General features: G+C 47.9%; 1 protein-coding gene across 1 annotated transcript; it reads right to left on the minus strand.

Annotated features, from left to right (window-relative positions):
* Positions 1-158: 158 nt before the first annotated feature.
* On the minus strand, positions 159-15,424 carry LOC121563401. Its single transcript, XM_045206781.1, has 8 exons — positions 15,341-15,424; positions 7,513-7,637; positions 6,993-7,029; positions 6,529-6,701; positions 1,719-5,350; positions 1,228-1,481; positions 798-885; positions 159-413 (listed from the first exon to the last, which is right to left on the minus strand). The coding sequence occupies exons 1-8, from the start codon at positions 15,359-15,361 to the stop codon at positions 229-231; spliced, it is 4,515 nt and encodes a 1,504-aa protein (XP_045062716.1). The 5' UTR covers positions 15,362-15,424; the 3' UTR covers positions 159-228.
* Positions 15,425-15,788: the final 364 nt, after the last annotated feature.

The following is a 15,788-nucleotide window of genomic DNA, read 5'->3' on the forward strand; positions in this document are numbered from 1 at the left end:
TATGTCTGTCTTTATATGTGACAACAACTTTTCTGTATTATGTGTATTTGCACAATCAATAATCATAAACGGTACTTCACTATGAATACTTTTGACTATGTGGTTTGAAGTACTTTACCGTTATCTTGCACATACATGAAGACTACTATAGACAGAAATCAATGCAGTAATGTTTTATTAAATAAAGGCTCTGATTAAAATATCATATTAATAAAATCAGGCATTTGGCTAATTCTTCTTCCCAGAAGCTCCTCTGAATGGTTTGGAGATGGCTCTGGAGAGAGCGTGTAACACCCTGACTATGAGTGGGCGTTTATGGGACTGGGACTCCTGGGGAGCAGGGGCCGGTGTGGTTGTCAGGTCCTCCTTGGGTGGGGAAGTGGATGGAGCCTCTGGAACCTCACACTCAGCATCTGTCATAAGAACATTTCATAATCAGAAAATGAATGTGTGTGTTTGTGTCTGTCCGTCTGCCTGCCTGCCTGCCTGCATGTCTGCCTGCCTGCCTGTCCGTCTGCCTGCCTGCCTGCCTGCCTGCCTGCCTGCCTGTCTGTCTGTCTGTCTGTCTGTCTGCCTGCCTGCCTGCCTGCCTGCCTGCCAGCCTGTCCGTCTGTCTGCCTGCCCGTCTGCCTGTCCGTCTGCCTTTCCGTCTGTCTGCCTGCCTGTCCGTCTGCCTGTCCATCTGCCTGTCTGTCTGCATGTCTGTCCGTCGGTCTGCCTGTATCTGTTGTCACTGTTTTAACAAGCTTGTCATAGGGTGATACATCAATATGACATTATCGATGCTTATCACTTACCCTGTGAAATATGAGTCTCTCTGAGACGTTTGGTAGGCAGCGCATCCTGTTCAGGGTGTCTCTTCGGTTCCCCTTTTGTCTTGAACAGCTGTTGACAAAACACATCAGGACAACTGAGCCTGTGTAAAATACAGAGTCTGCATCCTAAAAGGCACCCTATTCGCTACGTAAGGCACTACTTTTGACAAGGGCCCAGAGAGCTCTGGTAAAAAGTAGTGCACAATATAGGGAATAGGGTGCCATTTGGGACATAGCCATTGACTCTCTCCCATGTGTATTAGGATTGCATTACAGCGTCCTCACTCAACCTCCTAAAGACAATGACAACAGTATAGTTCTAATGCTGAGAGACAATAGGGGTGTAGTGAATCTGTAGGGTAAATTTCAGCCCTGCCTTACAGAGGTAATCTCAAAACACAGAGCACCCTACCTTAATCATGATCTTTGGAAACTTATGCATTTTCGGTAGGAAACGCCACTTCCTGTTCTTCTTAGTCTCTTCCCCTCTGGCAGAGGGAAGACGGGCCATGCCGTCAGCCTTTACATCAGCCGGGCTAAGGCTCCTGGCAGGGAATTCCTCAGTAGCATTAAGGTCAGCTACAACACCATGAGTGATGTCACTTGTGGCATTGCTGGTGTCTGAGTGAGAAGAGCACGCTAGTGTGACCGACCTGTGTACAATAACTGGGAGAAGAGGACGCAGCCATTGAAGTCAGTCACTGCATCCCAAATGGCATTCTCGTCACTTTATAGTGCACTACTTTTGACCAGGGCCCATAGGGTCTGGTCAAAAGTAGTGCACTAAATATGGAAGAAGGTGCCATTTTGGACACACCCAGTGAATTTTACATCATAAAACGCAATGTATTGAGCATGTTACAATTAAGTCCTATGCAGATGAAAAGAGGTACTTTCACTTACCATCCTCCATTGCAGACTTGGACACATAAGTCAGGCTGTCCATCACCATGTCTGTCATCAACTTGATGACCTGATCCAAAACCATTTCAGCCGAGGGTGGCATAGGCCTTCCCATACACTGCCCCAGGAGTCTCCTAACAGAAGTCTGGGCAAAGTTGTAAATGAGCTCTGAGGCATCATCCTTTGACAGCTTCCTCAGGGCTGGTTTAGGCAGCGCTGGTTGAGAGAGGCTTCTGTGGCCAACCATGGATTGAAGCTGGCGGTTTATGGTTATCTCCTGAATGAGACCATGGACCTTTGCGATCAGGTTGCCAGACGCACCTTGAAGGGCTTCAACTGACAGGAGCCTATCCAGATTTTCTTCTGCTGAAGTCATCTCTGGGTCGTCCGTCTTCATTGTGTCCATTATAGTTTTCACTATGATATTGGTGTCAGATATGTTTATTTCTTGTTGGCTCACAAGCGTTGACCGTGAACCTTTCTCGTCCATTGCGATAGAGGTATGGGATTCTGTCCTTGTGATCTCATCGGCAGCGCTCATGTCAGGCAACTGGTCCAGGCTCTCCAGTACAGAGTCTAACATGTTAGTGGCTATCAGACACTCCTCACTTGCAATCTGCCCAACAGATGAACTCTCAGAGTTGGCCACTCTACACTTGATCACATTTAGGATCAAGCTGAGCGTCTTCTTTGCAGTTTTGCTAAAGCCTTCTTGGCTGACTGCCACTGTTACGTCTTTTAGAGCCACAAGAGGTTTGCAACTTTCACTCAATCCACTTCCGTGGAGAGGAGAGGCTCTCTTCAAACTGTTGTTACTCACAACTGACATACTCCTGGTGGGCAGAGTGACATCCTCACTGCACGTGTCAATTACATGGTGGTCTGTTGAAGAGCCACTCGAAGACACAAGGGCTTTAGACCTTTTAGCCAAACAGACTTTTGACAAAGGCTTCTCACTTCTCACAGACGGAGGGCGGCTCCTGTCCTCAACAAGAGCAGTGTCAGCGGACTTAGAGCGTCTGAGTGTCTCCACAGGGGTGGAGTCCAGCACATATTTGGCTGTGGTGACTGACACTGGTGGAAAAGAGAAAAAGATGTTCAGTCTATCCTTTACTCTGTGGTACATGGTTTGAGCAGCATCCAATAAGTTGTCAAAGACAACTCTGGGTTTGAGCTGGGACTCCAGCTTTTTCTCTCCTAGTGGGAAGGAGTCTGCGTCGTCCACAGTGTACTGGGATACACTTTCAAGTTCTTGCATGATAATATTTACTATATCTTCGGCTGTAGAAACCGCATGGTGTGAGAAGGTGGTGCTAGGCATGCTCTGTAGCAAAGAATGGCTGGCTTTGCTAGCAGCTCTGAGAATGGTCTCACTCACAATGTGTTTGGCCTTAGCTCGGAACTCAGCACTGTGAAAGCTCTGGATGGAAATGTTAGAGGTTCTGCTGGCTGCACTAAGAGATCGCGTGAGTGTGGCAATCTCGGCTGACGTCACGTCACTCGAAATGGTGAGGTCCTCCAATTTCGAAATGATCGAGTCCAACTTCTGGTTGAAGTCGAAGGATGAATTTGACGTGCTCTCCCCAACGGAAGCGGAGCAGTCTTCCTTTGAAGTGTCCACCCTCAGCACCGAGATCACCTGTTTGATTACCCCTTTAGTGCAGGTGTCGAGGGTGAGCTGGTGGGCTGAGGCTGAGAACTTAGAAGGGGTCTTACTGTCTGTCTTCTGTACAGGAGATTCCTCCACAGTGGCCTCAGTTACAAGTAGTCCAGTTGCAGAGAGCTCGATTTGCACAGGAGTATTTTTTCCCTCAGTGAGATGGTGGGAGGTGAACAGCTTCCTTAGTTTGTCCAGGGTTTTGGTATAAATCATCTGGGAACCTGAACTCACTTCCACCCAGAACATTTTGCGACCTGATTTCGTACGCATGGAGACCTCAGATACCTCATGCAAGTCGAAAATAATTCCACCAAAGAGATCAGAGGATGCCTCCTCAATATTCTCTGAGGAAACATGGACAGATAGGATTTCCGACAGTTTCCCACAAGTGTCGGTTCTATCCAGCGCAGCAGTATATGTCACAGCTGCATCCTGAATGACCTGAGTGATGCATTGCTCAGCTTTGACAATATACTCCTCCACTGGTTGACCATGGAGGATGTCAACTTTATCAGCAGGGAGCTCCTTCTGAATACTCACATTCTCCTCTGATGGACATGGGTTGTTGAAGACAATGCTCTCAGTGACCATCTTAGAGGAGGCGAGAGATGAGTCGAGAAGCAGAGATCTGTATATTGTCGAGGTGGACATCTCTGGGTGCTTTATCACAGCAGCCTCCTCCAAAATGTCCGACGGGCCCTGGAGGATGTCAGAGATATCCATGTCCTCAATGGTCTCTACCAGAGACGATAGTAGGTCTCTGGCTGCCAGGTTGGTAGGTCTCTGGTTCTCAAGCTCTGTTTTGATTGCTTGACAGGCAGTTGCCAGAGCAACAGCAGAGCGAGAACACAACTGCTTCAAGGTGGAGTCAGAAAAAGATGATGACAGATCTGTCATGGACATGGTGGAGAGTTGACTCTCAGAGACAAACGGGCTGAGTTTGACAGACACCTGTCTGACCAAGTCCCCAGCAAGAGCTCTCATATCTATTGCTCCACTAGCTGAGTTGTGGGAGCAGGCACTCTGTGGCCTTGACGGGTTCCTGTTATCCAAAAATCCTGTTATCCAGAAAACCTCAAGTACAAGATCCACAACATTGGATGACACTTCTGTCATTCTGTTGTCGGACAGAAATGTACTTGGATGAATGGTGCCTGCATTCACAGTCCAGTCGCAAATGGAGTTGTTGGACTGACTCTGGACTAGTGGAACTAGACAGGTTTCACTTGGACCTTGGCCAAAGAGCTCTGCCATTTTGAGCAGAACTGATCTTAAGACCTTCGACTTGGAAATGTTCAGCAGTGGGTCGTTGTTGGACAGTCTGGTGGATGGTCTGCTAGCCGATCTGTGAACCACTAGGCTTTGTATTTCTGCCGAAATGGCAGTTAGAAAATAGGTCAAGGGGCTGGTCGCTCTCCCCTCATTTCCTCCGTTGGCTTTAGCCTTGATGATGCTATCTATGATGATGACTATGACCTGTCCAGCCAGAGGACCCAAAATGGCCTCAAGCTCCCTCTCTAAATCAAGGGGAGACTTGTGGCCGAGCGCAATATGCTCTATGGCATGGGAATACATCTTAGAAGTCGCCATACTTAGCATCTCTTGGGCAAACTGTTGACTTGCTGAGATACTTCCAGTCAGCAGAACTAGAGTTCCCTGACTGACACTTCGCATTAGCTCAGCAAATCTGGAGTTGAGAAGGTTTATAACCAACTCGACAATACCCATCATAAACTTGCCGTCCGTTGACATTTTGCTAGGTCTGTATTTCTCCTGTCTACTCCGTTTGGGCGGCGGTACGATGTCACTCTGCAACTGGCCGCTCTGGACCATGTCGAAGACAGAGTCCCCAGAGATGCCAAACACAGATCTCAGTGGTGCTGAGTGTGGTCTGTGTCTCATCTCTCTATCGCCACACTCAGGTGAGGAGACATATCGCTCTTTGTCCTCACTCAGCAAAGAGGTCAAACACCTGCAGAATGCACAACAGAAATTAATAGTACATGGTAACAAAATAAAAAAATATGATCCAAGAATTTGGGACACAAACTCAACCTTGTTATTGTTATTCAAAGGAAGCATTGTGAACCATCTCAAACCACACTCAGTCCAAACATTAACATTTAGAGTAAACTTTTTAGAGTGGTTGTGTAGTATCTAAGTAGTATTTCTCACTAAGTGGATCTGGAATGGATATTTGTACCTATAACAGGAAAGACCTGCAAAAAGAGGAGGGGATAGAGCTAGGTATCTGTGAGAGGAGGGGATAGGGGTAGATACCTGTGAGAGGAGGGGATAGGGCTAGGTACCTGTGAGAAGAGGGGATAGGGCTAGGTACCTGTGAGAGGAGGGGATAGGGCTAGGCACCTGTGAGAGGAGGGGAGAGGGCTAGGTACCTGTGAGAGGAGGGGATAGGGCTAGGTACCTGTGAGAGGCATGGATAGGGCTAGGTACCTGTGAGAGGAGGGGATAGGGGTAGGTACCTGTGAGAGGCATGGATAGGGCTAGGTACCTGTGAGAGGCATGGATAGGGGTAGGTACCTGTGATAGGAGGGGATTGGGCTAGGCACCTGTGAGAGGAGGGGAGAGGGCTAGGCACCTGTGAGAGGAGGGGATAGGGCTAGGTACCTGTGAGAGGCATGGATAGGGCTAGGTACCTGTGAGAGGAGGGGATTGGGCTAGGCAACTGTGAGAGGAGGGGAGAGGGCTAGGTACCTGTGAGAGGAGGGGATAGGGCTAGGTACCTGTGAGAGGAGTGGATAGGGCTAGGTACCTGTGAGAGGAGGGGATAGGGCTAGGTACCTGTGAGAGGAGGGGATAGGGCTAGGTACCTGTGAGAGGAGGGGATAGGGCTAGGTACCTGTGAGAGGAGTGGATAGGGCTAGGTACCTGTGAGAGGAGGGGATAGGGCTAGGTACCTGTGAGAGGAGGGGATAGGGCTAGGTACCTGTGAGAGGAGGGGATAGGGGTAGGTACCTGTGAGAGGATGGGATAGGGCTAGGTACCTGTGAGAGGAGGGGATAGGGCTAGGTACCTGTGAGAGGAGGGGATAGGGGTAGGTACCTGTGAGAGGAAGGGATAGGGCTAGGTACCTGTGAGAGGAGTGGATAGGGCTAGGTACCTGTGAGAGGAGGGGATAGGGCTAGGTACCTGTGAGAGGAGGGGAAAGGCGTGGGAGTGCGTGTGCTGCAGGCGGTTCTGGCGCTGGTGCACCTGCTGGGTCCTCCACTACAGCTGAATCTGACGCTGTGGCCAAGAGAGGTCACCTCTCCTGCCTCATTACTTCCTGATCCAGAAGAGCTTGGCGAATCAGAGAGCTCTATCTGCATGGTGAGGTCAAGGGCGGGAACAACCACAGTGGATGTAGTCTCCATCACCCATGCTACAATATCCATGCACTTGGCACTAAACTCATGTCTGCTCATCTGCAATGTTAAAAGACCATACCGAGTTAGTTTGTTAAAGGGGCTGCACTGATATAAAACGTAGAACCATTTACTCAAGCTAGTCAATTAAAGCAGTGGTTCAGGATTAAAGGTCCTGCAGGATTTCCACAAATGAATGTTTGGTCCATTTTACCAACATTAACTACTTTAGAGGTGACTATAACTCACCCCGGCACGCATATTCTCACTCAGCAGATTCCAATGGCTGAAAAGTAAATAAATGCAAGTACACAATGAACTACATGACATTACCTCTATTATTTTAGACTACGTTATGGATGGACATTACCTCTATTATTTTAGATTACGTTATGGATGGACATTACATCTATTATTTTAGATTACGTTATGGATGGACATTACCTCTATTATCTTAGACTACGTTATGGATGGACATTACCTCTATTATCTTAGACTACGTTATGGATGGACCTCTATGGAACTAGGCCACACCCAGACATCCCTGATTAGTTATTTGGTCCGTTGAGTCCTTTGTATTGGCCCGAGACTATGGGAGACTCTCAATCTCCTCGCCTCCTTCTCAAAACCCATTGGATGAGAAGGTCAGAAGGGCGGGACCTCTGGCTTTCTCATCCAATGGGTTTTGAGAAGAGAGGACACGAGGAGTATGCAATTGAGATAGGGAACATATCTAGGGGATGCATGGGGAAGCCAAAGAGCAACTTACTCGTCCTTCATGTCCTGCACAAAGGTGTGTAGGTCTGGGTAGCTTCTCTTTCCCCTGCTGAGGGTGAGGCTGGTCTGGGAAGTTTCATCCTTGTGGGTCACGGTAGTGAAGGTCACCACTGCAGCCTGATGGCGACAACAGAAAGCTGAGTTAGGCTGGAATTCAATTTTGCGTCATTAAAACACAAAATATCTCAATGAAATGTCATACATGTAATAGAAAAATACATCATACCTCCTGTGACTGAGATGGGATGGCAACAGCCTCGTCCAACTCACTCATTCCTTCAACCTCCTGCGACTGAGATGGGATGGCCACAGCCTCGTCCAACTCACTCTCTCCTTCAACCTCCTGCGACTGAGATGGGATGGCAACAGCCTCGTCCAACTCACTCTCTCCTTCAACCTCCTGCGACTGAGATGGGATGGCAACAGCCTCGTCCAACTCACTCATTCCTTCAACCTCCTGCGACTGAGATGGGATGGCCACAGCCTCGTCCAACTCACTCTCTCCTTCAACCTCCTGCGACTGAGATGGGATGGCAACAGCCTCGTCCAACTCACTCTCTCCTTCAACCTCCTGCGACTGAGATGGGATGGCAACAGCCTCGTCCAAATCACTCTCTCCTTCAACCTCCTGCGACTGAGATGGGATGGCAACAGCCTCGTCCAACTCACTCTCTCCTTCAACCTCCTGCGACTGAGATGGGATGGCAACAGCCTCGTCCAACTCACTCTCTCCTTCAACCTCCTGCGACTGAGATGGGATGGCAACAGCCTCGTCCAACTCACTCTCTCCTTCAACCTCCTGCAACTGAGATGGGATGGCAACAGCCTCGTCCAACTCGCTCTCTCCTTCAACCTCCTGCGACTGAGATGGGATGGCAACAGCCTCGTCCAACTCACCCTCTCCTTCATCCTCCTGCGACTCAGATGGGATGGCAACAGCCTCGTCCAACTCACTCTCTCCTTCAACCTCCTGCGACTGAGATGGGATGGCAACAGCCTCGTCCAACTCACTCTCTTCTTCAACCTCCTGTGACTGAGTTGGGGTATCTGTGTCTAGAACAGCCTCATCCAACTTGGTCAGTCTCTCAGCCTCTCTGTGATCTTTATGGGATCTAGATAGAGAAAAAGGAATCTCTCTTAGGTCACTGCTATAATGTGAGTGTGAGGATGTGTAATTATAGAATTAGAATCATAGAATTAGAATGAATCATTCTAGAATTAGAATAGAATCACTCAAATTCTATGGCTCCAATACTCTTGAGATGACTCGGCCTATCCAGAGCCAAATATTTAGAGAATTCTGCCAACTTTTAAAAGGACTCCATGTAAGCGCCTTGGAGCCTTTCATTTATCCTTTCATTATAAGTAAATTATAATTATAGATGTTCAGTTACATAGCATTGTTTGAAATGTCAACATTGCCCATGGGGAGCCAGCTGTCATATGGATATCTACTGTGTCATGTAATGTATACATAAACTCAGCAAAAAAAGAAAACGTCCCTTTTTCAGGATCTTTCAAAGATAATTCGTAAAAATCCAAATAACTTCACAGATCTTCATTGTAAAGGGTTTAAACACTGTTTCCCATGCTAGTCCCCTGTAGCTCAGTTGGTAGAGCATGGCGCTTGCAACGCCAGGGTTGTGGGTTTGTTTCCCACGGGGGGCCAGTATGAAAATGTATGCACTCACTAACTGTAAGTCGCTCTGGATAAGAGCGTCTGCTAAATGACTAAAATGTAAAATGTTGTTCAATGAACCATAAACAATGAATGAACATGCACCTGTGGAACGGTCATTAAGACACTAACAGCTTACAGACGGTAGTTATGAAAACTTAGGACCCTAAAGAGGCCTTTCTACTGACTCTGAAAAACACCAAAAGAAAAATGCCCAGGGCCCTGCTCATCTGCGTGAACGTGCCTTAGGCATGCTGCAAGGAGGCATGAGGACTGCAGATGTGGCCAGGGCAATAAATTGCAATGTCCGTACTGTGAGACGCCTAAGACAGAGCTACAGGGAGACAGGACGGACAGCTGATCATCCTCGCAGTGGCAGACCACGTGTAACAACATCTGCACAGGATCGGAACATCCGAACATCACACCTGCGGGACAGGTACAGGATGGCAACAACAACTGCCCGAGTTACACCAGGAACGCACAATCCCTCCATCAGTGCTCAGAATGTCCGTAATAGGCTGAGAGAGGCTGGACTGAGGGCTTGTAGGCCTGTTGTAAGGCAAGTCCTCACCAGACATCACCGGCAACAACGTCGCCTATGGGCACAAACACACCGTCGCTGGACCAGACAGGACTGGCAAAAAAGTGCTCTTCACTGACGAAGTCGCGGTTTTGTCTCACCAGGGGTGATGGTCGGATTCGTGTTTATCGTCGAAGGAATGAGCGATACACCAAGGCCTGTACTCTGGAGCGGGATCGATTTGGAGGTGGATGGTCCGTCATGGTCTTGGGCGGTGTGTCACAGCATCATCGGACTGAGCTTGTTGTCATTGCAGGAAATCTCAACGCTGTGCGTTACAGGGAAGACATCCTCCTCCCTCATGTGGTACCCTTCCTGCAGGCTCATCCTGACATGACCCTCCAGCATGACAATGCCACCAGCCATACTGCTCGTTCTGTGCGTGATTTCCTGCAAGACAGGAATGTCAGTGTTCTGCCATGAAGAGCCTGGATCTGTTGGATCGGAGGGTGAGGGCTAGGGCCATTCCCCCCCAGAAATGTCTGGGAACTTGCAGGTGCCTTGGTGGAAGAGGGGGTAACATCTCACAGCAAGAACTGGCAAATCTGGTGCAGTCCATGAGGAGGAGATGCACTGCAGTACTTTAATGCAGCTGGTGGCCACACCAGATACTGTTACTTTTGATTTTGACCCCCCCCTTTGTTCTGTTAGTCACACGTCTGTGGAACTTGTTCAGTTTATGTCTCAGTTGTTGAATCTTGTTATGTTCATACAAATATTTACACGTTAAGTTTGCTGAAAATAAACGCAGTTGACAGGGAGAGGACGTTTCTTTTTTTGCTGAGTTTATATCTCAATGTCCCAACTCTCTAAATACATGGCTCTGGGCCTACCTCGCCATAGGCGGTGACCTTTGACCTACTACTGAATCTGTATCTGTAGGCCTATGTGATCCTGTAACCAGTCACAAATGTGTCATTAGTGTAAATCACTTACCTGACTTCCTTCATAACATCAGCTTCATTGATGGGGTCATCCAGGTCTATGAGGGTGAGGTCATTCCCACTGACCTCTGACCTCTGAAAGACAGCACAAAGTCATGTTTAGATGTCACCTACTGTGTCGCCTTTTGCCGTGTTCAAAACAACTGGGAAATCTCTGACTTCCGACTTCAGTGCGTTCAAGACAACTGGGAAATAGGAAAAAAAAACAAGCTCCGACTGGGAAAAATCGTTTTGAACAGTCATCCAACTCGGAATTCCAAGTCGGAAGCAGCGCGGCTTGGCGGGTCATGTTTTGGAGGACGCCTGACTCGACCTTCACCTCTCCAGAGCCCGCTGGGGAGTTGCAGCGATGAGACAAGATCGTAACAAGATCGTAACTACCAATTGGATATCACGAAAAATTGGGGAGAAAAAGGGGGTAAAATTACCACCACAAAATGTAAAAAGGAATTCCAAGTCGGAAACTCTGGCATCTTTCTAGAGCTCCGACTTTCCGACCTGAAGTTCACGGACGTCATGATTTGACCTAGTTATTTTTTTCGAGTTCCCAGTTGCCTTGAGAGCACCATTAACCCAACTCTCATTGTCACATCATAATGCATCATATTCAGAGAAATAGAATCACCAGAACATCATATCAGGTGTACAGTTCAGTTTACCAGTCAAATTGCCAAGGTCAGAGGCTCTATCCTTTCTAGTGATTCTATTTCTATGGTCACATAATAATGCATCATATCTATGCTTGTGTCCGAAATAGCACCCTAGTTCCAATATAGTGCACTTCTTTTGGCTGGAGCCCTATAGAGTCCCACAGTCATAATACCCATAAAACCTAGTGGTCTGGCAGCCTCTGGAACTGCCGTTCTGCAGCCAACAAGGCAGAGTTAATCTCAGCCTATGCTACCCTCCAGTCCCTCGACTTCTTGGCGCTGACGGAAACATGGATTACCACAGAAAACGCTACTCCTACTGCTCTTTCCTCGTCTAACCATGTGTTCTCGCATACCCCAAGAGCATCTGGTCGGCGCGGCGGTGGCACAGGAATCCTCATCTCTCCAAAGTGGACATTCTCTCTTTTTCCCCTGACCCATCTGTCTATCTCCTCATTTGAATTCCATGCTGTCACAGTCACTAGCCCATTCAAGCTTAACATCCTTGTCATTTATCGCCCTCCAGGTTCTCTTGGAGAGTTCATCAATTAGCTTGACGCCTTGATAAGTTCCTTTCCTGAGGATGGCTCACCCCTCACAGTTCTGGGTGACTTTAACCTCCCTACGTCTCTGCCTTTGACTAATTTCTCTCTGCCTCCTTCTTTCCACTCCTTTCCTCTTTTGACCTCACCCTCTCACCGTCCCCCCCTACTCACAAGGCAGGCAATACGCTTGACCTCAACTTTACTAGATGCTGTTCTTCTACTAATCTCACTGCAACTCCCCTCCAAGTCTCCGACCACTACTTTGTATCCTTTTCTCTCTCGCTCTCCTCCAACACTACTCACTCTGCCCCTACTCAGATGGTAATGTGCCATCACAACCTTCGCTCTCTCTCTCCCGCTACTCTCTCCTCTTCCATCCTATCATCTCTTCCCTCTGCTAAATCCTTCTCCCTCCGATCTCCTGATTCTGCCTCCTCAACCCTCCTCTCCTCCCTTTCTGCATCTTTTGACTCTCAATGTCCCCTATCCTCCCGGCCGGCTCGGTCCTCCCCTCCTGCTCCATGGCTTGACGACTCATTGCGAGCTCACAGAAGAGGGCTCCGGGCAGCCGAGCGGAAATGGAGGAAAACTAGACTCCCTGCGGACCTTTCATCTTTTCACTCCCTCCTCTCTGCATTCTCTTCCTCTGTTTCCGCTGCTAAAGCCACTTTCTACCACTCTAAATTTCAAGCCTATGCCTCTAACCCTAGGAAGCTCTTTGCCACCTTCTCCTCCCTGCTGAATCCTCCCTTCTCCCTCTCTGTGGATGACTTCGTCAACCATTTTGAAAAGAAGGTTGACGACATCCGATCCTCATTTATTAAGTGAAATGACACCGCTCACACTGCCCTACCCTATGCTTTGACTTTTTTCTCCCCTCTCTCTCCAGATGAAATCTTGCGACTTGTGACGGCCAGCCGCCCAACAACCTGCCCGCTTGACCCTATCCCCTCCTCTCTTCTCCAGACCATTTCCGGAGACCTTCTCCCTTACCTCACCTCGCTCATCAACTCATCCTTGACCGCTGGCCATGTCCCTTCCGTCTTCAAGAGAGCGAGAGTTGCACCCCTCCTCAAAAAACCTACACTCGATCCCTCCGATGTCAACAACTACAGACAAGTAAGTATCCCTTCTTTCTTTTCTCTCCAAATCTCTTGAGCGTGCCGTCTCTAGCCAACTCTCCTGCTATCTCTCTCAGAATGACATTCTTGATCCAAACCAGTCAGGTTTCAAGACTGGTCATTCAACTGAGACTGCTCTTCTCTGTGTCATGGAGGCTCTCCGCACTGCTAAAGCTAACTCTCTCTCCTCTGCTCTTATCCTTCTAGACCTATCCGCTGCCTTTGATACTGTGAACCATCAGATCCTCCTCTCCACCCTCTCCGAGTTGGGCATCTCCGGCGCTGCTCACTCTTGGATTGCGTCCTACCTGACAGGTCGCTCCTACCAGGTAGCGTGGCGAGAATCTGTCTCCGCACCACGTGCTCTCACCACTGGTGTCCCCCAGGGCTCAGTTCTAGGCCCTCTCCTATTCTCTCTATACACCAAGTCACTTGGCTCTGTCATATCCTCACATGGTCTTTCCTATCATTGCTACGCAGACGACACACAATTAATTTTCTCCTTTCCCCCTTCTGATAACCAGGTGGCGAATCGCATCTCTGCATGTCTGGCAGACATATCAATGTGGATGTCGGATCACCACCTCAAGCTGAACCTCTGCAAGACCTCCGGAGCTGCTCTTCATCCCTGGGAAGGACTGCCCGTTCCATGATCTCGCCATCACGGTTGACAACTCCATTGTGTCCTCCTCCCAGAGTGCAAAGAGCCTTGGCGTGACCCTGGACAACACCCTGTCATTCTCTGCTAACATCAAAACGGTGACCCGATCCTGCAGGTTCATGCTCTACAACATTTGCAGAGTACGACCCTACCTTACACAGAAAGCGGCACAGTTCCTAATCCTGGATTAATGCAACTCGCTGTTGGCTGGGCTCCCTGCCTGTGCCATTAAACCCCTACAACTTATCCAGAACGCAGCAGCCCGTCTGGTGTTCGACCTTCCCAAGTTCTCTCATGTCACCCCGCTCAGTTGAGGCTCGCATCTACTACAAGACCATGGTGCTTGCCTACGGAGCTGTGAGGGGAACGGCACCTCCTTACCTTCAGGCTCTGATCAGACCCTACACCCAAACGAGGGCACTACGTTCATTTACCTCTGGCCTGCTAGCTCCCCTACCTCTACAGAAGCACAGTTCCCGCTCAGCCCAGTCAAGGCTATTTGCTGCTCTGGCACCCCAATGGTGGAACAAGCTCCCCCACGACGCCAGGACAGCGGAGTCACTGACCGCCTTCCGGAGACACTTGAAACCCTACCTCTTTAAGGAATACCTGGAATAGTATAAAGTAATCCTTCTACCCCCCCCATAAAAAAAAAAGAAGAAAAATAAGTGGTTGTCCCACTGGCTATCATAAGTTGAATGCACCAATTTGTAAGTCGCTCTGGATAAGAGCGTCTGCTAAATGATATAAATGTAAAATGTAAATATACTGATAAAAGTCAACTTGTCCGAGAGAGATTTACATGGTTACAAAAACGTCACGCCAGGGTAAGCCTACACGAAATACAGCCCTTATTTTATGTGTTTCTAAAATCGCCTATGGGAAAAATGAATGGTGGAAAAACGATTGGAACCATTTCCCTGTTTGACCGCTAGGTTTTATGGGTATTATCACACCTCCACTGTGGGACTCTATAGAGGGGTTGGTTGTTAAGCAACAAAACTGGCATGCAACTATGGGGCAAAATAGACAGGGTTTGACTTAGACTGTTGACAACATGTAAACTATATTTAGTCTCTAAATGTTTAATGCAAACATAAATACATTTGAACAATGAACTCGTCTCAAATACATTGTTACAGTTGTTGTTGGTTAGCTAGGTAGCGAATTTTAGTCATTCCATAGACATGATATCAGTCAAAACACCTCAAAACAAGACATGGTATCAATAACACCATACAACGAGCTGAAACATGCCATAGAGCTACGATTCCCCACATGGCAGCTTGTTGTTAGCTGAGGTTCAGAATCATAACAAGATACACGACTTCCGGCCATCGATGCGCGAGCATCATTTTCGTAACGTCAGCCAACCCTTCTATGGCTCCTGGTCAAAAGTAGTACACTAGCCTACATAGGGAATAGGGTGCCATTTTGGACGAATTTATGAAGGTGCTGTCATAACCTTTGACCCCCATTTGACCCTACTGTACCTTTAGCCAACTCTCATGACTCCCTGGCCATAGACTTTCTAGTTTGATATTACAGCATGAATAGCACATTATTTCATTTGTTAAACAATATTTAATCCACAGTAATTAATATAATTGAAGATTTAAAAATAAATAACATGCCTACCTTGAACTCTTTATTCTCCATCTTCTTGCAAAATCAGCACATTTCCTTGCCAAAATGAACGCGCATCCAGAGCCAAAACAAACGCAATCCTCCAGCACTAGCGAGGATCAGACTGAACTGCTCCAGCGGATTTTGATCAATTTCAACGTTTATCAGTGATGACGTAACAATGACCTGTACAAATTTGACGCAATTTCGATCTCGTGCTGATGCAACACTCTGTGTTGTTGAAAGCTCACGTATGGAAATCCTGCGAGTTGTAAACAAATTTTGGCTATTGTTGCCCTTAAAACTGTAATGTTGAGGACGCCATGAAAAATAAAATACATAACCCACACCGTTAGGCCAAGGTACATGCAATATTCATCACTTTGCCAATAGACTTCTTGTTCCTTGTTGTATGTAGCCTTTCTTTTGGGATTAGCACCACTGTCACCTAGAAATTGAT

Source organism: Coregonus clupeaformis, chromosome 23 (genome assembly GCF_020615455.1).
Source record: "Coregonus clupeaformis isolate EN_2021a chromosome 23, ASM2061545v1, whole genome shotgun sequence".
Lineage (NCBI taxonomy): Eukaryota > Metazoa > Chordata > Actinopteri > Salmoniformes > Salmonidae > Coregonus > Coregonus clupeaformis.